This window comes from Plectropomus leopardus, chromosome 21 (assembly GCF_026936395.1).
Source record: "Plectropomus leopardus strain MGB_pleo_1.0 chromosome 21, ASM2693639v1, whole genome shotgun sequence".
Classification (NCBI taxonomy): Eukaryota; Metazoa; Chordata; class Actinopteri; order Perciformes; family Serranidae; genus Plectropomus; species Plectropomus leopardus.
The window spans coordinates 5,392,694-5,415,771 of record NC_142196.1 but is presented as its reverse complement, the minus strand read 5'-3'; the positions used below and the strand labels follow the sequence as shown (position 1 = coordinate 5,415,771).

At 41.0% G+C, this 23,078-nt stretch overlaps 1 protein-coding gene across 9 annotated transcripts in view; it reads left to right on the top strand.

The window, feature by feature from the left end:
* LOC148185983 (uncharacterized) overlaps window positions 1-22,788 on the top strand; it is a 34,599-nt gene extending 11,811 nt beyond the window's left edge. The window contains exons 1-5 of one of the 9 annotated variants that reach the window (XM_088072297.1): window positions 9,636-11,882; window positions 12,025-12,087; window positions 13,223-13,331; window positions 17,259-17,323; window positions 17,626-17,971. In XM_088072297.1, coding sequence (XP_087928423.1) covers window positions 11,799-11,882; window positions 12,025-12,087; window positions 13,223-13,331; window positions 17,259-17,323; window positions 17,626-17,664 — 360 coding nt within the window. In that variant the 5' untranslated portion in view covers window positions 9,636-11,798 and the 3' untranslated portion in view covers window positions 17,665-17,971. Of the gene's footprint in view, window positions 1-9,635; window positions 11,933-12,024; window positions 12,088-13,213; window positions 13,332-17,258; window positions 17,324-17,625; window positions 17,972-22,163 lie in introns of those variants that run through there. The other 8 variants (XM_088072298.1, XR_015775427.1, XM_088072299.1 and 5 more) reach the window with 8 other exon arrangements.
* The last annotated feature ends 290 nt before the right edge of the window (window positions 22,789-23,078 follow it).

Sequence of the window (23,078 nt, the reverse complement as noted above, 5' to 3'; positions counted from 1 at the left end):
TTTATTTTAACAACGGATCAAAAAACTATGTGTAATTTTGCATTTTGGCACCTTTCAGCTTATTGTTTTGGTTCCCACTATTTTTTGGCCTGTAACTTTACTATTTTGACTCAGACTCTCTCATTGACCTCATTTCTAGCAGCAGCAGGCAGCTGTTTATAGTGGAAAAACTCTGATAAACTCACTATACACTATCTGCCCAGCACCTAACAGCAGGCAGACAAATTAACGACTAGCTGGTAAACTGGAGTGGAAAGTAATGGAATACAAGTAATAGAGTTACGTATTTAAAATACAAAATATGAGTAACTGTATGCCGTTAAAGTTACAGTTTAAAATGGTGGTATTCTAAATCCAGTCACTGTTTTTTAAATTAGATTATTTGAAGGGTTTGCTTTATATGTTTTTGTTTAATTTGCTCAAACACCATGTCCTAATTGAATTTGACACGTCTGTTTCAATGCATTGTTTTCTTTTGGACTGTTTCAGCTGTCTGCAAGCAACACAGCACTGCCATTTTAAGCTAAACTTTTGTTGGAAGCCCTGTTTGTATTTATTCCTGTCATTTACTTTGAAAATGTTGCAATGGATAAAGAACGAATGAAGCATGAAGTTGGCATAAGGAGTTATCTGCACAACACCTCCTCCTTTAACAGCATGCCGACAAATGAAAGACAAGTAGGTAAACCAGCCTGTAGTTATTCACAGCTGGTGAAATACTGCTGTTTTGACAGTGCTTTGGGCATAAGAATGCGACACCAAAAGCCATCTTTTGCGTCCAGTGAAACACCACTGGATGGTGTTTGTTTTAAAAGTGTATCAAAGGAGGAGGAACGAATGATGCATGAAGTTGCAGCCTGTTCTCACTCAAAAATTGTCAAATAGCGCCACTCTGTCAGTGCTTTTTTCATACAAGTGTGATGCCAAAAGCCACCTTACATGTCCAACCGCAACGTGACAGAGCAGCACTATGTGACTAAATTGGATGAGATGATGTTGGAAATTGTCATTGGGACTTATCTATACAACACCTGTTTTAACAGAAGGCAGACAAATGAAAGACTAGCTAGCAAACAGCTGGTTCTCATATAGAACTCGTAAAATACAGCTGCCGTTGGCATAAGATTGTAATGCCAAAAGCCACCTTTTGCGTCCACATGGAGCGCTGCTGGACGGCGTTACATGAGAATGCAGCCAGACAGAACCGCTCGCAGTGTTATTTTATACCGGCAGACAGCCGAATGCCTTCAGGCGTGTCCGCATGATATGCACACAGCCAGCGGATGGAACCTGTTGCGTCTGCATATAAAACACAGCAGGACAGTGTCAGGTTGAAACGCCGCAGCTAATGACATAATATAAGCAGCATGAGGACGTCCATAGGGCAGGCGGCAGTCAGGTGTTCACTTTCCGTCTTAGTATGATTTTTAAACCCCCGTGTCTTTGTTGCCTAATCCTAGCCATCCATGCCAGCATGTGCGTTTGTTGACGTCCTGACTTTGTTGTGTTTTTGTTACCTGAGAATAAGCCATTTGCATATGGAGTGGGTCCTCATCCACGGAGTCTGACATGTTGTCTCTACAGTAGCCCACAGTGGTCAAAGCATGCTCTAGATGGAGCCAGTGTTTGGTTTGTCTATTCTGGGCTTTTTTGCGTCGGCAGCTGTAGTTCTCCTACACACTTGGCGCATGGCAGAAGTTTCGGTGTGTTGCAATGTGCACTGAAACCTACACACCAGACCTTTGAGACTTGCATGTACAGACATGATTTTATGACATCATGACTAGTTCAGAAGGATCCAATATCCAACTTCTATAAATGTAGTTTGGAAACTTAGAGCATACTCACACCAACACCATATCAGACAAATTATAATTCAAAGCAGGGTATTTTTATGTCTTAAACATGTCTGGAGGGGATCTTTAATATGTGCTGCTCACCTTGTATTCGGAGTCTAAATGTAGATATCCTGTTTCACAGGAAGGTGTCACTCGCAAATTAAACTGCTTGCAGGAACCAGGAATCAGGCCAGTATTAGCACACAACCATAGAGATAATTTTTAAGAATCCTTTATATGAAAGGAAATCACAATAGTTTGTGTATTTTCTTAACACATTTTCCTAATTCATGCATTTGTTATTATAACTGTCTGTCAATGTGTAATTAGATGTTTGCCCTGAGAGATTTGATGATACATCACATACTGTAAATCCTACGCTGTCATGTTATGATGGGAATAAGTCACGGGGATACATTTCCACAAACATGTCAGTCAGTAGAAAAACTGTTTAATGAAAAGTGACAGAAAGGACTCCTCAGGCGATAGAGGCAATAGCGTACCCAAATTAACATAAGCATCATTCCAGTTGTCAAGCTTGTTCTCTACTTTATTGGTATTTTTAAGTCAGGATAAACCTGAGGAATGGAACAACCATTAAAACAAACAATGATTCTGTTTTCTCTGGCAGAGAGCTGCTCTTTGGGGGGAAAAGAGAAGAAAAAGAGAAGAAAAAAAAGAGGGGAAAGAAAACAACCGCGACTGCTTTTCGGTGCGTGGTAGGGAGCCGAGAGCGGTGCTCGTGCCAGCACATCCACATGTCATCTCTGTTTAGACACACCTTGGAGAATGTGACCTCTTTCCAAGCCTGGCCTGGCAAGGGGTCCATGGTGGAGGGAGGAAAAGCCCCGGATTGTGGCTAACCTGCGCCAGAAAGCTGCCTCCCACTGTGTGCATGCATGCATGTGTGTGCTCATGACTCACTTCATGGATGGTGTGTGTGCATTTGCGTGCGGGTTTGCAGATTAATGACGTGGGCTCTGGCACGTCAAGGGCTCACTGGCTCCACTGCTATAATTGCGAACCATTGGTGGGCCATGTCACAGTGTCGCCGCTCTAAAAACCGTCCTACTGCCAACTTAGAATTATGTTTCTGTAATTGTGACGCTTGTTTGGGAGCAGAGGTGGCGTGAGTGAGCACACCCCGCCGATGGTGAAATTCTCCAGGGGAAATCATGTCAGAAATTAACCGTCACAAAAGTGGATTGGGGATGGCAGCTTAGCAGCGACGGGGCACCCACGGTGTCCTGAGGTTGTGGGCAGACAGTGGGGGGATGAGGTGTAGAGTAGACAGACAGGCAAAAAGGCATTCACCTGTGTGCGGGAGGGATAAGCAAGCCGCCAGCCACATAAAGTACAGACACAGCAGAATCCCACTCCCTGCCCGCCATTTGGCCTCCGGCAGCGAGGGATAACTGAATTACAGTAGCAGCAAAAAGCTAATCTCACTTCCTCTGTGGGGGTCGCGTGCGTGTGCACTTGTACTCCTGTCTGTGGGGTGTTGTGAGTGTTCGCTTGTGAGGCCGTGTGCATTCGTTCAGGCTCAGCATGGATTTTGGAAAGCATGTTATCCTGACAGTGAGAGTGTATGTTTACTAGATGAAGATGAAGGCTCCCATCCAACTGTCCTGCAGGGACCAGAAGGTGAGGAGTAATAGAGGTTAGGAGCGTGCAATCTTCTGTGGGTGTGTGCATGTGTGAAAGTATGTGTGCCAAGGCCGTAGCCATGGAGTCAACACTGGAGGGACTAAATCTACTGGGGGGGGAGTCCCTTCATCCCACCACCAAAACAATGTCAATATTTCAGAAGTCATTTCCTATTATATTATTTATAACATGCAATAAATAAATGCTGCTGCAGTCTCCATAAAACTTGTGCAGCGCAACAAATGACTGACACAAGCAAAAGCCTCTAATGCTGAAAAATAAAGAATAAATAAAAGAGGAAGTACCTAAACTGCAGTCCGTCAAATGGGCACTTGCAGCTGGCTCCACAACAGTGTAAAACCAGCCTGTTTTTATTCCGATGTTGTCAAATACTACCACTTTGACAGTGTTTTTGGCGTACAATCATGATTGGCCCCTGGACAGCATCAACTATTAAACACTGCTGGATGGCATCTGTCGCATCGGCCTGATTCGCAGACGGGCAATGTCAGTTGAGAATGCGGCTTGACGGAACCTGTCATGTCTGCATGATACGCCACATGTCAGGTTGAAACGCTGCCGGTAACAATTCAATATAAGGAACGCAAGGGCTCCCATAGGGTGGGAGAGAGGGGTGGTGGATGGGTCTAACATACCTGGACTTTCATGGGGAAGTCTGATGTTTGCTTCCCAAATGTGATTTTTTTTTCTACACTTACACATGTGCCAGTCCTAACCATTTGTGCCAGCATATGTGTTTGTTGACGTCCCGGTGTCGGTTGCCATTTGTTTTTGTTGCCTAAACATAACCACTTGCAGCATCATCCTACCATGTGCATGTCTTGACATTACTGTAGCGCAGATGCAGAGGGATACCTAAAATGTAATACATATGCATTGCACATATTAAAGTCCACTGCAAAAGTGTAACATGTGATGACTTTGGATGAAAAAGTATCAGTAAAACACCAAAAGACAACCATGTTAAAACCGTCGGCTTGACAGCAGTAAGTAGATAACCCCAACTTATTAATGATTCACTGTAATACTCACACCGGCAAAATGCTTTTCTAATTTTCTAGTTTAAGTCCCAATTGTATATATACCTAAGAATCCTCATAGGTGAGAGATCATATCCTTGCAAAACGTGTGGGAGCAATTTCAGACATAACAGTGAACTGACAGGCCACATGAGAATGCACAAAAGTAAGCCGTTGTACATTTACTAGAAAAGATTTTTTGATTTGCCTACATGGAAAAGTCATGTGGAAACCCACACAGGTGAGAAACCATACACTTGCAAATCACGTGGGAGAGCTTTCAGAGTTAATGTTGACCTGCCAGTTCACATGAGGAAAGCCCACACTGATGAGAAGCTGTACCTTTGAGAGATATGCAGGAAAAGATACTTTAACATTTGGTAAAGCTTGATAGATCACAAACAGGCAAGTAGCATTGCAAATACATTCAGTTCTGATTGTTCATGGTCAAAACACAAGAATGCACAAGAGTAAGGAGCCACATAATTGACACATGAGGATCAATATGCACAGGAGAAACCATTCAGCTGATAGAGAAGTGTTCACCAACGGAATAAAAACCACACTTGCAATGCATAGATTCAAACAAAAACAGTATTATTACGCTCCAGTGTGTGATTTCAGACAGGATGCTGGCATAGCAGAATCAGAAGAGGTGTGATGGATGTAATTTAATGCAACAGTGTCAGCCTCGAGTGTGACATAAAATATACATGTTCTCTAAACATTACCGATGGCATAACCTGGCATTAACAATCATTTACTATCTCTGTTATATGTCGATTATATGTCTTTTCAGAGGGTAAGGAGCTCCTGAATCTTACTGTTTTCCCAATTTGCAGACATTTTCAGCAGCTTTATTTCTTCTTGAGTGAGCAGCTACCAGCTACTCGCTACTTTTCAAAAAGCATTGCATTGGGATGCACACATAACACATCATCAAATGCAGAAAGTGATGTAGCACTACACATTAACTATCATCTGCAATATTACAGTAAGACCTCCTTTTATCCATGCTGACTCATCTGTATTTGACACATGAGGTCCAGCTGCAGTCTAGACTAATTATGCTCATAATCAGGCCACAGAGGAGCACTTTGTCACGTTAGGGTAAAAATGATGACTTGAGGTGTCTCATTTGGCCAGCGGGATATCCTAATTGAATAAAAATCTTAGAAAGGGAACTTCTGCTCTACAGTTAAATGCAGCAATTGATTGAAAAAGTTGCATTTTGGAGCTGTTAGAAACTGTATCACCCTTCTCAAACATCCAAACTCACCTTGCAATGTGACTGTTGCTGTCTCCCATCTGCTACAGCAGTGTGGTCAGCACTGGCTGACTGTGTAAGGCTGGAGCCCAGGTTCTCCTCCAAACCTCTGAGAAACGTAGCGTGAGTGTTGTTCTGCCACGGTCTTGCTGTACTTCTATCGTGGCTTCAGCGTGTGATGTGGTTTTGATACAGAGGTAAAACACATCAGCATTCTCCCATGCAAGAACTCGGCTCTGTGAGATTTGAGTGATTGTCTACGTGTGAATGCTTTCTTGCGTGTGTTTACATCTGTGTGTATGCTGTATGTAAGCTGTGATGTTTGCTAAATGTCAGCCACTGGCAGATCATGGACATGAGTGAGTGGCAGTGAGCACCTCCTGCATTCCTCAACATTTGGTTGGCAAAGATACAGTTGGCCGCTGATTTGTCCGTCTGACTTCTGGAATGTTCAGTTATGAAGAGATGAGAATGAAACACTGGAAATTACACCATTGTGGCAGACATTTGGCTGAAGCTGCAAGAAGGCCTGATACGTTGTTTCAAAATTTAAAAGACTTTACTGAAGGTCTTTTGTGACTCTGGAGGGGCTCTGTCAAGTCTTTGTCAATTACTTGGATGCCACTCAGATATCTCAGCTGGGGCTTGGAGACTAAATTTATGAAATGTGACTTTTTTTACACTATCAAATAACCAAATAATCAAACCAAACTTATCAAAAAAATGAACACTTGAACATACGTCAGCATGATAAGAATTTCACTTGTGCTAGAAGTTTTTAATTTGGTCTATGTCCCATCAACTAGCCTGGGAGGGAGGGGTTATTACCTTTACTGCAGCCAGCCACCAGGAATCAGTCAAGGTGATTTGGCTTTACTTATGCGAGTAGTTATGCCATCCATCATTAAATACAGTCATTGAAGGCTACAAATGCTAAAAAAGCCCCAGTTCACTTAATTATGTAAACTAAGTCGGTGTTAGACTGAAATCTGTGGGCCATCAGATTCAGCTTACAGTTAAAGGAGTAAAGGGTTGATCTCGGGTTATTATTAATGTAGTGGACACTTGCTCCTCGGTAACCTACCTGTCTACCTTGTAGCACACCCATCTCATCAGCTATCACTTCACTGCTGGTTGTTATGACTTTTCAGATAGACCTAATGCATATACAACTGATCCAGCCCGTTCTCATTCGACACTTATACAATTCTGTCGCTTTTATGATGCTTTTTGCATAAGATTGCAATGCCAAAAACCACCTTTCATGTCCGAATGAAACGCTGCTGGATGGCGTCAGATGAGAATGTGGCCACACAGAACCACTCACGGTGTTATTACATGCCACCGGAAGGCTATCAGCACTTGAGAACGCAGCTGAATGAACCAGTTGCATCATGAAACACTGCAGAATGGCATCAGGTCGCTGCCGGTAACGACATAATATAAGCTGCACGGGGGCGCCTATAGGAAGGGAACATTCATGCAGGAATCTGCAGTGTTCACTTCTTGTGTGAAAGTGATGTTTTTTTCTACATCTTACCATGTGCCTACTCCCATTAAACCTAAAGATCCATGCCAACACGTGCATTTCTTGATGTCCCAGTGTTAGTTGCCATGTGCTGTTGTTGCCTAACATAACCACATGCAGCATTATTCCACCATGGTAGCAGCATCCCAGAACGTTTAGACCAGATGCAGGATAGCAAGAGTATAATATGTAGACACAGACGTCTACCGCAAAGTAGCAACATGTGATGACTTGGGATGAGAACGTGTTGGATAGTCTGTTCAATAGTCGACTGTTTTGGCCACACAACATTTGCTTAGAATGTTTGGTATACTTGACAAAGGACAGTGTGAACGCTGGCTGAACTGACTTAATGCTGAAAAATGCAACAATGCTGCGACCTCAGCCCAAAATCGCAAGTCGTGAGTCAACCACTCTACAGGTGTAAAAGTACTAAATTACAAGTGCATTGTTATGACCCTCAGATAGACGGAGTGCACATACTACTGATTACCAGTCCTTGCTATTGAAGCTATCTAAAATTTGTTATCCTAATAATTACTACTGTATGATGGCTATCATTTTGGCTAAAGCTACTAATAAATAGTTTTTGACTATAGTTAAAATGTTGCCAGTGGCAGCTGAAATTCAGTCAGGTCACAGAATCCAGTGTAACACTAAACCCTCATGACAGATTCTCTTACTAAAGCAAGGTGCTGTTGTATCAGGCTGCTCTGGGGGAAAAATGCTAACATAGTGTCTGCACTGAGAGCCTCTAATGGGATACAAAACAGCCATGTTCACTTAGTGCAGACATGACACTTTCTGTCCCTGAGTTCAATGAAAATATTTCCTTACGCAGCTTTTCAAGCATCACACACACACACACACACACACACACACACACACACACACACACACACACACACACACACACGGAATTTGACCTCCACTTTCCTCATCAGTGGGATCAGACTGTTTATCATATGGTCCTATCTGAGTCACACTTGTTTGCACTGCTGGTCATGTTGGCCGGAGCCACAGAGCTCCAATCTGTTCGGCCCAGTCTCAAGCCAGGAGGTGACAAAATGTCTCTAGGTCAATATCTTTTGTTGAAAAGGTGCAGCTCATAAAATGATGTCTCTTGAAATTAAGTTTAAGAGCTTTAGAGGCAATATCAGCTTTAATATTAACTTCATTGGATGCTAGCCCTTATAATAGCGAACCGAAGTTGTAATGCTACAGCTGTGATGCTTCCATTCATTTCAGCCACACCACCAACTACAAACTAAAGGCAGAAACACTTTCATTCACATCATAGAGAAAATTGGATGCAGAGAAGCGAGGGAGTTCTTTTTTTTATTTCCCTTTGATTTTTATGCCACATCTTTGTAATCTAATTTTATTCATTTATTTCTTTTTAGATTAAACAGTTTATACATTCACGGCTCCCTCCTCACAGACCGATAGTGGGCAAAGAGTGCAGCTCAGAAAAGCCCTCTGTGTATTTCAAACAGCCAGATTGAAGGCAGAAAAATCACCAGAGGAAGAGAGAGCTAAACCCCCGCGCGATAAAAACGTCCTCTTAATCTTACCTTGAAAGCCACGACAGAGGGGAGCCTCCCCTCGGAAAGAGAAACAGGCGGATTATTTCCATTTGAAAGAACATGCCAAATTACACAAACGTGTTTTCAGCCGCTCTTTTCAAAAGTGGCAACAGATGGAGGCCGGTCGGCGTTGTGAGCAGGTTGGAGTTGACGGTCCGCCGCCGCTGTGTTTCCCATGTCTGCTGGTGTTTATCAGCACACACAGGTAGCCCGAGAATCCATTATACAGAGCACAGATCTTATTCAGCCGTACTCAAAGAGAGATGCCTGCCCAGGTGTGCTGTCTTTCACACATTTTTATTTTTTTATTTTCCTGTTTTGAATACAGACCATGGACTTAAAATGTAGCAGCTGCTGCATAACTTATCTCTACAGGAGTTTGGAACCAAGTGTAGCAAGTCATTAGAAAACTGAGGAAGTAAGTTTGGAGCTAGGTGAGTGCTGGTGGAGATAAATGAAAGCTGAAGGATTATTTTAGCTGCTGTCAGATGGCCAAAACATGTGTATTACTCACTGAGAAGACTGACGTGATTCTTTTTAACTATGAATCCTCAGTAACTTTTATCACACATAGACAGATCTATGTTATATGAGTAAAGTATCATTAATGCATAGCTGCAGTGTGCTCTCCTGGCTTTGGGAGGCCAGTCATGACAACTGGTTTTAATTACTCCAGAAACACACACAGCTCCCTCATCTTTGCCCTCCATCCATTCCCCTCACCAGCTCTGGTGAAGAGTAGTAATCAAGAGCTGGCAGCAGACAAGAGGCCATTTACTCAGGTGAGGAGCCAGGAGATGGGGGCCACTTCAGGAGATGCAAAGCTTAGCCCCAAGGGTGCCACTCAATCATCTCCAATCAGGAAACTCCCCCGAGAGGTCTCAGAGCAACATATCGCATCCCTGCTTTTGTCTGATAGGTCCTGTGTCTTTTCTTTTGCCCAGAAAAAGGAGACGAAGGTGAAACGCGCCTTTTCAAACACAAGAATCTTATTCACAAAACTATATTTTAGTTTTGTGAATAACTATAGAAGCAGAGAAGGATGCCCCAGCCTGCAGCAGCACCAGCGGGCCCAGCTGATGAAGATGCAATCCAGAAGAGGCTCCTCTTCTCTCTCCTCCTCCTGCTACTTCTCTCCCCTTTTTTCCTCTCGCTGTGGCATTTGCCAGAAGAAGGAGAAGAGGAAAAAAAAGACAGGCATTGAAGTGGATCCCTCTGTGAATAAAGCAGCCTCTGAATCCAATTTCAGTGAAAAGAGACAGAGTCAGCACGAGGGTGGTGCCGTAAAGACGCAGGTACAGGGAGATGAATCAGGAACGGGAGAAGCCTTGGGTTGGGGAGATCAAAGATAGTGTGGAAAAGAGAAGAAGAAGGAGAGACTGTTGAATTATTTTGGAGGTGTTTGAGGGGTATTTTCCATCTAGCGTGTCTAACCTCAGAGGGGCATGTTCTGCCAGCACTCGCTGCATGCAAGCCGCACTCACACTCGGAGAAACACACGCACGCACACAAAAAGGGCTTTAGCTCCTGAGTCTTATTTGCATCACTCTTGTGGGAGACTTTCTCTTTGTAGCAAGTCATATTTCCTGGACGGCAGGAGTGAAGGTTTTTGGAGCCTTTAGGAAAGCCCTTTTGACATGCACTTTTCTGCGCTGGAGTCGCTGGCTGTTACAGTAAATAATCAAATCAAAGCAGGCCGTATGCTGAAGGTGAGGAGCGGTGTCAGAGTGGGCTGTGTCTGCTTAAATCCTGTTAAATGTGTCTAATCTAATGTCAATGAGAGATGAGGCACCTCTGAACCCTGAGTGGAGGTGGTGACCCAGAACGACCATATGGCTCCACAGCACCTATAGCCCCGGAGAGGATCCACCCAGCCGTCATGAGTTCCTGTGTGTGTCCGTGTGTGTGTGTGTGTGTGTGTGTGTGTGTGTGTGTGTGTGCAGACAGACTAGCTGTAACAGCTGTCTCCTGCAGAGCTCTCTGGGGAATGGCTGACCTTATGCCTCTCAGGTGATCTCAACTCAAGATTTTTTTTCAAAGTCAACAAATGCAATTTCCTGTCATCAGTCTCCTCTGAGATATACAATGTTACTACTGGATTCAAATGATTTTTACTGTCCACTTGTTTGCCTCATTTAACCCCTCTGCACCCTATAATTTTTTAAGAAGTTGCCACTGCATTGCAGTTTTTTCCTTTCCTGTGTTTTTTTTTTAAACATATTTGAATGATAAGCATAAAAGACAAACCTGCTCAAATTCTTGGGTGCCAACATTTTATACATGTGCACATACATTCACATAAACATGCATCACTAACAATGCTTGGTTTGCAATTATTTTTAAAAAATGTTTCTTTCTTTCATAACCCCCCTTCTGTAGCTTCTTGGGTTGCAATGCTAGTTGTTGTGATAACATTTGTAAAAATTAAATTAAATTAAATTAAAATTGGTCCACATGCCCTGGAGGGTCGGAGGAAGGATCAGTCATGTAGTTCCTATGGTTTACCAGTGTTTGGGTGCACTAATCAAAGTTGTAGCGTTAAAATTACAGTTTAAATAATAATAATAAAAAAATATAGCATATAATATAAAATAGGCCTATTTCATAAAAAGAAGAGGATTTGGGAAAAAAATAGCTTAAAAAATAACAAAATATAAGAAAATAGATATATATTTAAAAAAAACAGAGATGAATAAAATATCTAAATAAGTCACAAAAAGTAAGCGCTGAAACACACTAAAACACACTCAGGTTCGTGATAAAACCATTAAGTATTAAGTGCTTTCATTATCAAACCATAAAAATCTAGGGGTTTGAGTCGGATTTGGATTGAGGACACATATCTATTGGGGAAACAATCTTCGACGCAACACCTAAAACGGGAGCAAAAGGATGCAAAATGTTTGGGGATTGAACGTGCCCCGGTCACATAGAGCTAACAAACGGAAATGTCCTACAAATGCGAAAAAACTGCAGGTACGTGGCACGCGCAGCTCAGACGCTGCAGAGAGCACCTGCTGCTAAAGGTAGAAATTTAGCCCAGATTTACCAGTAAAAACACCAAATAATGTTGTCAAATCAGAGCGGTAACAGTTTCTACTTTGTTGTTGACTCATAGACGTGTGTATGTGACGCCCTGCGCGGAGAAACCCGACGACTGACCAGAGGAAGTCCCGAATCGGTGAGTCAAATAAACAAATGCTGCTGCAGGTGTTAAACTAAACTATTTATTACAAGTGAACGATCCCAGAGCTAACGACATTATGCTAAATGATGAACTGTGCATTTAGCAAACTGTTATAAAGCGCAACTAAAGTTAAGATGTTTGACAACTCAGCTAGAAAGAATATAAAGAAATGTGACATTTTGAGTATTCATTTGCTGTGTTTGCCCTGATAGTTAAAGCTACTTAACTGATGCTATGTAAATGATGTTTTGTCAGGTATTTTATTTCATTGATTATGACTGATATGAGGTTTGAAATGAGCAACAGACCACGATGTTGTGTTAAGTTTACATTGTATAGTTTTGATTCACGTCACATTGTTTGTAACTGCTTTGAAACCTGAGCAAATTGGTTTGATATCTTGCAAAAACATGGTAAGAAGGCATTGAGTAACTTAACGAGATATGGCCCAAAAAATAGCAAGAATTTTGTGTTTCAAGAAATACAAGAAAAGTGCTTGAAATTTAGCAAAAAAGAGAGAAAGAATTGTAAAAATTTAAAATAAATAAATAAATAAATAAAATAACAAGAAAACGAGCCCCCCAAAAATGTTGAAAATTGAAAAACAAAGTATACATTTTGTTTTTCTGTAACAAAATAAAATATAGAATCTAAGCAATTATGAATTTTCTGTTATTAACATTTTTCGTAGTCTTTTTCTCTGCCATTTTTTTTAAATACTAACTTTCAAGTCATTTTATTGTCACCTATTACAAATTTCTTGAAATTTATGGGACATTTCTTACCAAATTGCTTGCTGCCTTGTCCCCCATGTTTTTGAATGAAACAAACCAATTAGCTTAGGTACCAAAGGGTTAAACAGCTTGTAAAAGGCATCTAAAAGCAGCACAAGAAAACTGATGTTGATCCAGGTTTAAAGGGCTAATTAAAAAAAGTATACACATTGTTCAGTTAAAACAGAAATTGAGTTTCATTTACTTTTTTAGATAGATTTAAATTATGTTGACTGCACAGTTTATGTTATATTTACATTTTATTGAAGTTAGAGGAATTCACACACAAAAAAATTCATGACAAATCACAGAGCTTTTTGATGTATGAACCATTCTGGAAATGTCAGTGATTGCAGGTCCAGTTTTTTGAGCTGATTTGGAGTTTTGATGGCGAGCCAACCCAGATGAGACCTCTAAGAGCCCAGAGCCAGAAGCTGCCAGCGTCACCCCTCATCTGCCATGACGGTAGGAAACACATCATAACCTGCACCAGCATCACACTTACACTACTACTAGACTCTGAGTTTACCCCAATAATTTATCTTCAGTGCATCCTTGTGCCTGATTTAAGTAAAGGAGCGAGTATTTAGCCCTTTTTACACAGAGATCACGCTACTACACTACCAAACAACAGTGGCATCGTGCCACTCAAGTGTGTGATTTTATACTACATTGCAGCTTTGAGGAATCAAAAGAAGCATGACAGGCGTTACGTGTAACACAGTAGCATTGGTGTCTAGTGTGACATAAAACATAAAACATAAAACACATGCGTCGGCAACGCTTTTTAAACAATAACATTGGCATTGAAATGCTAATAATAATCATTTAACATCTCAATAGTGGCCTGTTAAACATACAATAGTTTCTAGGTCTCTTAGTCTGAAAGGGTGTCAATTTATGAAATCCAAGTATTTACGTTAGGCAGGAAAAAACATTTGGAATTAAAAAAAGTACAGCAGGTTAAGTCCTTCCATAGTCACATTTCTTCTGGTCCACTATCGACTTCGTGTCCTATTCCTATTTTGCATAAAACAGTACAATACGATCCCACACCACAAAAGCACAGTTATAAACTTATATCAGTTCACACCTGCGCAGACTTCTCATTGTCTTCTAGCACGATGTAATCTTATCCTCTTTTGTCATGCGCACTAAACTGCCTTACAGCACCATAGCTGTAATACATAACTTAGTCTGCGTCCTAACAGAAATAATAAAATAAGCAATGCCAATATAAACACAACTTTAGTTTAGTCTACTACTATATACCATTTAAAACATACAGAAACTGTTCTAAAAACCTGAATAATTTAGACCTGTATGATATGTTGTATACCAACATTAACATTTTTACCAGACAAAATAAATAATCAAGTGGCTCTTACTTTCTCTGATATATGGCGGCTGACTTCATCCTCTTCTGAGAGGGCAAGGAGCTCTCGAATCTCGTCGTTTTCTCAGTTTGTGGACATTTATGGCTGCTGTTCCTCTTATTTGAATTAGTCGCTTACTGCCAACAGACTTTTTAAATCTCCCTTGGTGGGTCACATGCATAACATATCATCAAAATGTTGCCTTACCCCTAGTCAAGTCTTTCCGGCTTTACGTTTTACACAGACTTTGTTATGGTGCTGTTACTACCTTCCGTTCCCGGCTAAGAGGTGAGACCAATCTGTCTCCACTTTCCACGATCTAACGTTATAAACAGAAAGTGAGGCGGTATAACAATGCATTATTCCTCACCTTGACCTTTTATTAGTCACACTAAGAGATGCCTTTGTAAAAAATTATACAGCATTATAGACCGTAGAATATGTAAATGCATCCTTTTAATAAGAATAAAACATTTTCCAAGTATAATGCATTGTAAAAAGTGCAAAAGTCAATGTAATATAATAGAAATCTGAGAATAAGTCACATCATACAATAAACATATAAAATTTAAAAAATGAATTGGCCAAAAAAATTAAGAAAAATCTGTATAAAATAATATGGTAAAAAAACAAGTTGTCAATGTTATATAATAAAAGTCTGAACATAGAAGTAACTTCATAAAATAAACAAAATAAATACAAATAATAACAAAATTTAGTAACAATCCGTTTAGAATGTATGGTAAAAAAAACAAGTAGTCAATTTAATATAATAAAAATATAATTAAATTTAATTACAGTTTTGCTTAGCTCATTTTGGATCCAAAGAGTGAAACTTGAGGTTCTGAATTATCTATGAGCGGGTGCACCCTGACAGACAGGACAGTAGTTTCAAGGAGTGTTTCAAACCAAACAGAGTGATGAAAGAAATCCTTTGTTGCCTAAATGAAACTGTGATACCTTAGAACTATTGTAAACTAAATTTATTTTCACTTTCATTTCAATTTCAAAAATACCTTTTCATAGTTATTTGTCTTGCGTGGTCACTGACCTTTTCTGCATCCGGTGTGAGTCTGCTATCTTCGGATTCGGGTCCAGTATGGCTGTAATCTTTCCTCTCCTAATCATTCATTACCGCACAGCCTCCACTGCCAGTAGTGATAGGAGCCCTCACTGTCATTTTGCTTTTCTTAAAAATTAAATCAAAGTAATCATTGTTGTCTAAATGAAATTGTTTGAGTCAACAAGCAGCTTTTTTAGCTGCTTTCAGACCTGAATCATCACTGAGCAGCAGGCCTGTGGGGGAACAAGGGATGTTCTTGCCTAAAATATTCAATATAATTATGCCTACCACTTTTTGAAAGTATACATATATAATTTCTTATATACACAATAGTTTTCTCACACACAGTAAATCACTTTTGCAGTTGAATTATTTGAGAAATTTAAAACTCTATATGGATGTATATATGGAACCTCATTTATTTTTGTATATATTATATTATTATATATTGTAATGTTTGGTGTTCCTGCTGGGATGTGGTCTGTGATCTACCACCACACGGTGTCTCTGTAGTGCAGCCCAGAAAGGTGTGAAGCTCTTCTGAGAGAGCTGCGACTGTAACCTCCTTCGTCACCACTCAGGGACTGCCTATCAAACAGAGCACGAAGGGTTAACTGGATGAAAACTGTATGTGCTTATCTTCAGCTGTGACAAAAGAAAAAGGCAGGGGATAGTGGCGCTTTGTTTTTCGACTCTCAAGTGTGATTTGGGAACGGGCTCCAGTTTCCCAGCCTGGCAGAAAACAGGTGCTCTCGCCAGTTGTTCTTTTGTCCCATTACGCTTTTGCCGATTGAAAGTGGAGCCGGCACCTGTTCACATTCCTCAGCGGCTATGACAGAAACAGAAATGCAGGAGGAGAGAGACGAAACACTGTGGTGAAATACAAATGTTTAACACAGGAAATGAAAAGGATGACTGACATTGAAATAAAATAAGCGACATTCCACTTATTAAAGTCCGAGTAAAGCAAAAATACATGTGAAATGCGTCTGTCACATCGCAGAAAAATGTGTTAATCACCAAGCCAAATTTGAAATATGACAGAAATCACCACAATTATAATATTAGGTTTCAAAATCGTTTAAGACTGAGCAGTGTTCTCTGCTACGGGATGTTTGGGGTGTGTCTGCTGAAGGAGCTTAAAATATGTTATGGTTCCTACTAACTTTAGAGCTTGTAGCATGATATTAAATATTAGTGTCGTTCACATCTGCCCCGTTGTTTTTTTTAACATCTTTTCTCAAAAAAACTAAAATCAATCAAGTCTCTTTTGTGCATCGAGCACTGTGATTGGCTGTTTAACTCTATGATGTCACCGCTAAAATAAGAAATTACTCTCTCTGTCCCAGCTACACACAAAAATAAAACCAACATGGTGAAAACTGAATAACACATTTTATGAAAATCTAATTGTTGCAATCGAGCCCTCGGTCGTTTCATATTATTTGGCGTGAGTGGTGAGTTCGACAAAGTCTGCAGGCCGTATTAGCTCTTTCGATCCAATAAATACATGACTAAAAAAGTCTGTTAAATGCCATAATCATATAAAAACAAACAGAATATCTCCCACTGACCTTCAGTCATTTTAGCCCAAATCAGCTTTCCTGCAGTTACTGCTCACAGCTTTGGGTATGTGCTCTGTGCTAATGTTAGCTGCTTTTAAGTGCAGAGCAAGAGTCTGTTCTCAACACTCCTGGTGTGTTTGTTACTATGCTGCTGGTTAATTTGGTAATGAGAGTCTGTAGCTGCACGGCGGCTCGCTCTTTGGCTGGAGGATGTGTGTGCTTTGTGCTACTGATGCTGCGTTCACATGGAATCCTGCAGACAGCGAGCCATCATTTTAGTGAACAAGAGCAGGCTGGTAAAATAAGGTGAGGCCAGCAAAGAATACCAGCAATAGTAGACGCCACTGCCCTCCAAATTAAAAAAATTTAACCTTTTGTCATCCTCCAGAATGGAATTTTCAATCGGAGATAGCGTGGCGTCTCTTTTTCAGACAAATATGCACAAGGCACAAAGTAAGTGCAGTTCTCCTTTCACCATCCATGTAGAAAATGAATGAATGAAGGACTTTTGAAGGGAATTTAACTTTCTTTTTGTTTAACAATCATTTTAAGTTTGCAATACAGTATGAAGAGAAAGCTTTCTTGTATGGATGTGTACATTGCTTCAATAATTACATAAACTAAAAGACACTAAATAATTTAATAATTATTCCATGTTTTGAGACATCACCATAGCAACTTACTGTCATGCGTATTGTATTTTACCGTCCTGCCGTTTCATCGGATTTCTTTACCTTTTTTCCTGTGCCATCCAGGAGGTGTCGCCGGTCTGCCGTCTGTCGGGTTCCATGTGAACGCAACATGAGTTGGCTGCTAATGTGATTCTTAGCGGCTCGTTCCTCGTTTTTATATGTACAGGGAAGGTTTATGTAAAGGATGGCTCCAGTGCATCACTGAGCTTTTAGGCCCACCCAAAAAAAAAAATCTATAAAATAACATTTTAGATGTTTTTGGATGAAATCGCTAATTTAGCTTTACCCGGACTTTGAAGGAAAATTAGTGTTGAGGTTCAGTTTTTTCTTTGATGCATACAGTACATATAGTCCCAGAGCAAAATTTTGCAACTCACAGAATTCCTTTCCCTCAGAGAAATAAATAAGCGTTGTTTATTTGTGTTGATTTCTATTAGCTCGAGTTCTTGTTAATAATAAATACAATAAAAGCAAAAATTAAAAATAATGATAATTTTGTAGACCTTGCCTGCAGGACACCAAATGTGCTTTGTTCTGTGCTATGGTTACTGTTAAAGTTATTGCAATTTAAAAAATCTTACAAGCAAACTCTTATTTATAAGAGTTAGTTTGCTTATAGCTCACAGCTACATTTATTGTGTTGCCTCAGTTAGTCATTATGATCTTCCAGCATTTTTACAGGAAAGCAAGGACTCATAGGTTTAAACAGTCTTAATTGAAAAAGCTATTGACCAGTTAGAATGCAGAAATGAGACATACTGACGTGTAGAAATTTCTCTGGAAAAAACAAAACAAAAACATTTTAAGTGAGCTGCATTTTTTGCAAAATGTCAAGAAGAATGTATTCCATAAGGTGGGGTGGATCCTGGGTGTTGCTCAGCTCGGCTCTGGCCACAGCTGTGCGAGGCTGTCGAGAGGCTCTGATGTCATGTATAATGGCAGTCCGCAGGGATGGAGGGATGAGGGGCCGAAACTGGATCCCTGCCCTGCGCTGCGCTCTGCCGCGCTGCTCAGACTGCGGACTGAGCGGAGGTTAATGTGGAGCCACCTGCTGCATGCGTAGGGTACATCTGATACTTGCGCACAAGCAGAGAGAGGATATGTGGGGAAGCATCTCTTTGTTGATTCTTTGCATTTGAGTTGAAGCAAATGAAGTGTGCACGCTTGTGTGTTAAGAATGCAGGAGGAAGCACGAGGAAGGAGGAGGCCGACAGTTATGGTGACTTAATACCACTTGATATTTCATGGCTGGGGGAATGTGGCGGCACTCCCTGCTTTATGGAGCTGGCCTGGATTATTTAGTTGGATGGAGTCCTGCCCAGAGGAACAGCTGAATGATGTCATGCAGCACACATACACACACACACACACACAAGCATTTTTTTCTTCAATCAAGCTGCGGGCTTGGAGTTGAAGCGCTGTTGTGGTTTGCTGTGTAGTTTCTGAATTGTTTGAGGGTCTTATGTTGGGTAATTGGGAAGGTGAGCAGAGAAAAGGTGGGTGGGGTTGACTAATAAGAGCCGGGTTGATTTCACCAAGTGTTTGGAAGGGGGAAGGCACGCTGGGGAGCAGATGTGTGTTTTGAGAGGGAGATGAGAGATTGAGGTGGGTGTTTTCAGGGGGGCTTACGCCGGTAAGCTGACCTCACGGGGGCATATGGTCGTGCAGATGTGTGCGTTTTTGTGCATGCATGTTTGTTTGTGCATGCGTGTCCGCGTCCGCACAAATCAATGTCTGACTTCACTCTTAATGGATAGACCCCCTCCCCCCCACCGCCCCCTCCTCCTTACCACTGCTCAGAGAGGAGCGTGTTAGCATGCGAGGCCCTCTCTTCTCTCCTCCATATAAGAACCTAAATATGGAAACAGTGATTGGAAATTGTTTAGACAACCTGAAATGGTTTATCCCGGGGCTGTGCACAGCTCGCAGATCAAAGCAGAGGAAACATGAATCATAGAGAGTTTCTGTACAGAAACAAACCCTTCGCCTTTCTTCCTTTTGACATACACACTGGCACAAATAAGAATGTTAAGGAAAACAAAGAGGAAGGAGGCAAAGACATGAGAGAAGAGGCTGAGTTCAGTGCTTCTGACTTCTTTGTTTGATCATACTGTACTTGACATCATGTTGCCTGCGACTTCGCTCCCACCGCTAAATTGTCTCGCATTAATAAAGAGTGCACAGTCACCCAGAGTCGCAGGAAGGTCTCAAGAGACGAAGCTCCTCTGAGATCACCTTTCTCTCTTTTTAAACTCCTCACCTCTCAGTCTTTCCTTCCCTCCTTCCCTCTTCATCCCCTTCTTTCCCTCCTCTCCATAATGCTCCACAGCTCTCCTGGGGAGCAGCATCTATCACATGTTCTGCCTCCTCGGCTCAGCGATAACTGATCCACTGTCTAAAGAGCATCGCTCTCCTCCAGCCATCTCGCTTACTCTCTCCCGGGACGGGCCAGAAGAAATAGTGCACAGTGCAGATTGAAAACTGCCAAATGACAGCATTGAGCCCCTGCAGACAATCCTGCCCGATGTGAACCTTTCTTGTTCTGTCTAACAAAATGCCCAAATGCTTTATTTCCCCTTTCTGCTCACTGATACTCCTAGAGGTACTATATGTGATTTTCTGCTGGAAGGGGTCTCTCAGTCAGAGCGGTAACAAAAGATGGCACAATGCTATTATTGCCAACTCTTTCTCCTGGTTCGAATTCCTATATTGTGGAGTTTTTTTTTCTAGGAACAGAATTATCTTTTTCTCTCCAAAACAAATAGACCACTGACAAGAGCAGTTTACACAAAAAACACTTGTTCTTGGATGCTGTTTGGCTTATCATTGAGGGATTGCTCTACTAATGTGTGCTCACCTTTCTTGTCTTGAGATCAACTTAAGATCCAGACAAGACTTTTAGAGAAGTAGATTATCCACAGAGATCTTCTCTACTTCAAAACAAGTAGACGGGTGGTTTAAAGGAGTTAACACATAAATGAAGCAATCTGACGTTAAAAATCAGTGTTTCTCTGATGCTGTTTGGCATGGCAAGGGCTGGAGTCAAGCTGCCATTTACGTTTGCTGAGCTTATGTCTGATAACAAAAGATCCAAACGTTCAGGTTTTTATCAGGAGCAGTTATCTGCGGAGGTCTCTTCTTCTCCAAAATAAATAGGCATGTGATTTAAAAAGGTGAAAACACAGAGTAAAGCGGTTTCTTTTTAAAAATCAGTCTTTATCTAATGCTGTTCAACATGGCAGAGGCTGGAGCAGGGGCAGCTGCTGTCTACATTTGTTGAGCTTGTTTTTCTGATAACTTAAGATCCAGACGTACAACAGGGTTTTTAGTGGGAGCTGAATTGTCTGCAGAGGTCTTTTTCCTCTGCAAAACAAATGGCCCGTTGATTGAGACTGGTAAAAACACTGACTTAAGCAGTTTCACGTTAAAAATCTGTTTTTTCCGATGCTGTTCAGTATGGCAGGGCCTGGAGCTAAGTTTGCTGAGATCTGATAAATTCTCAACCCATCAGATGAGTAAAATCCTTCATAGGGTTAAAATATATACGTTTTTTTTTTTTAAACATATATATATATATATATATATATATATATAAAACATTGACCAAGATCTTCTCTTGCGGACAACCAGAAACCTACCGCTAACGCATGCATAAAGGAGATAGACACCACTGACACACCAGATAACACAGACTGTGACCTTGTTTAAAATGAGAGATTTGTTTGGATTTTAACATTGTTGGAAAAGTTTGTGATGATGTGAATACACAACTCAACAAAATGCAATATGTAACAATAGTCAAGTAATTTTCAGAGGTTTTAATGAAAAAAAAAGTTAAAGGCACTTTGATCAATTGAACTGATCAATGATTTTCTAAAACACATAACCTCCTTCTTCTCTCTTATGTTTCACCCTCACCTCTCTAACTGTAATGATGTGGTCCAGTGCAGAGGTTCCCAGGCCTGGGGTCAGTCTCTCTGATCTGCTCCCCATCTGTCAGTTTGATCAGCTGCAGAATATTTTATCCTGTCATTTCTCAAGAAAAAGGAGGAGAGAAAGGGGCGAGGAGGGATTAACGAAATGACAAAAAGATGGGTCAGAAGGTTTTCTTAGTTCTCAAAGTGGAAATGCCAGAAATTGAAAGAAAAAAGACTTAAAAAACGCATTTAGACTTGTCTGATGTGGTGTATCTACATAAACAAAATGCAACAAAGTGCAATCGAAATAAATATACGAAACAAACATAAACACCGTATTTCCGTATTTTCCATATGGTTTTTGTTTGAGGTTTGACTGGCACTCTTTTAATTATGCCGTCCTGTTGTGTCCTTTTTGTCTGACAACTGGAGTAATAGCACTCCTAACAGTTGCGGATTGAAGCATGCATTAATGTGCTTTTTCTTTGAGGTTTTTCTGTAAATTTTGGCACTAAATTTGGATGGAAATCCAACTAGAATTTGAATAGAAAATGCTGGGTGTTAGGGTGAGGTGGAAGTTTTTTTCATCTTTGACATTTCTATCCTAGTGCTCCTTCAACATCTCTCCTCTCCTCTCCTCTCCTCTCCTCTCCTCTCCTCTCCTCTCCTCCTCTTGTCAAACAGACAGGAGCGGCTGACTCACTCGTTTCAGGGAAGTGAAGCTGCGTTGATGTCATCTTGACAGACAGAGCAGTCCAGTAAACACAGCAGGGATGGCGTCAGACCTCGGACGCATCACTCTCGGCTGACAGAGGTGCGAGGTGATGTCAGCGCGTGATGAAATCATTATGCGGGCACATCTTCCAGCGTGTGATGTCAGCACGGCACGGGCATGACCGAGCACTGTTCTCCCTCTATTACTGAGGATGAAACTTGGAAATATATGATGTAAATATCTTGCTTGTGTTTTTATCCATTACACATAGTAAGTTCTTACCATCAATTTGCCTGGTGCACATATTTAACAGTTATTTACCCCGGGTGGAAAACACCTCTGAGAAGGCTGCAGAGCAAAGAAAACCTTGGATTTTAAAGTGTTGTGAATAATGGAATTACTTTAACGTGTGGACAAGAAAATGACTGTAATGGTGGTCCGTGTCTGCTAGATTTGTACATAAATACAGTAACTGTAACTAACAACTTTAGCTTGTTAACTGCCCCAAGTGGCCAAACCAAATTATTAATGAGATGTTAATGTAATTGGTCTGAAATAAAGAATTATGGGGCCTTAGATATTCGTCATTCATTCATTCCGTATCCTAAACAGCTTGTCCTGTTAAGGGTGGCGGTGGTGCTTGTGCCTATTCCAGTTGACATTTGGAGAGAGCTGGGATATTATAAATTTTCTAGACAAGTCATAGTGCACAGTTGTCTGTATGTATCGGTTCGGAACTCTTGAAGCACCAGTGAACAGACACATAGCTCACAAGCTGTAGGGGAAGGTAGGCAGCCAAAAACCTGTCGAATCAACGTGGACATTATCCAAGCAGCTGACCTCTGCTATCCTTCACATCAGTCTTTGAGACTTTAAAAGAATAG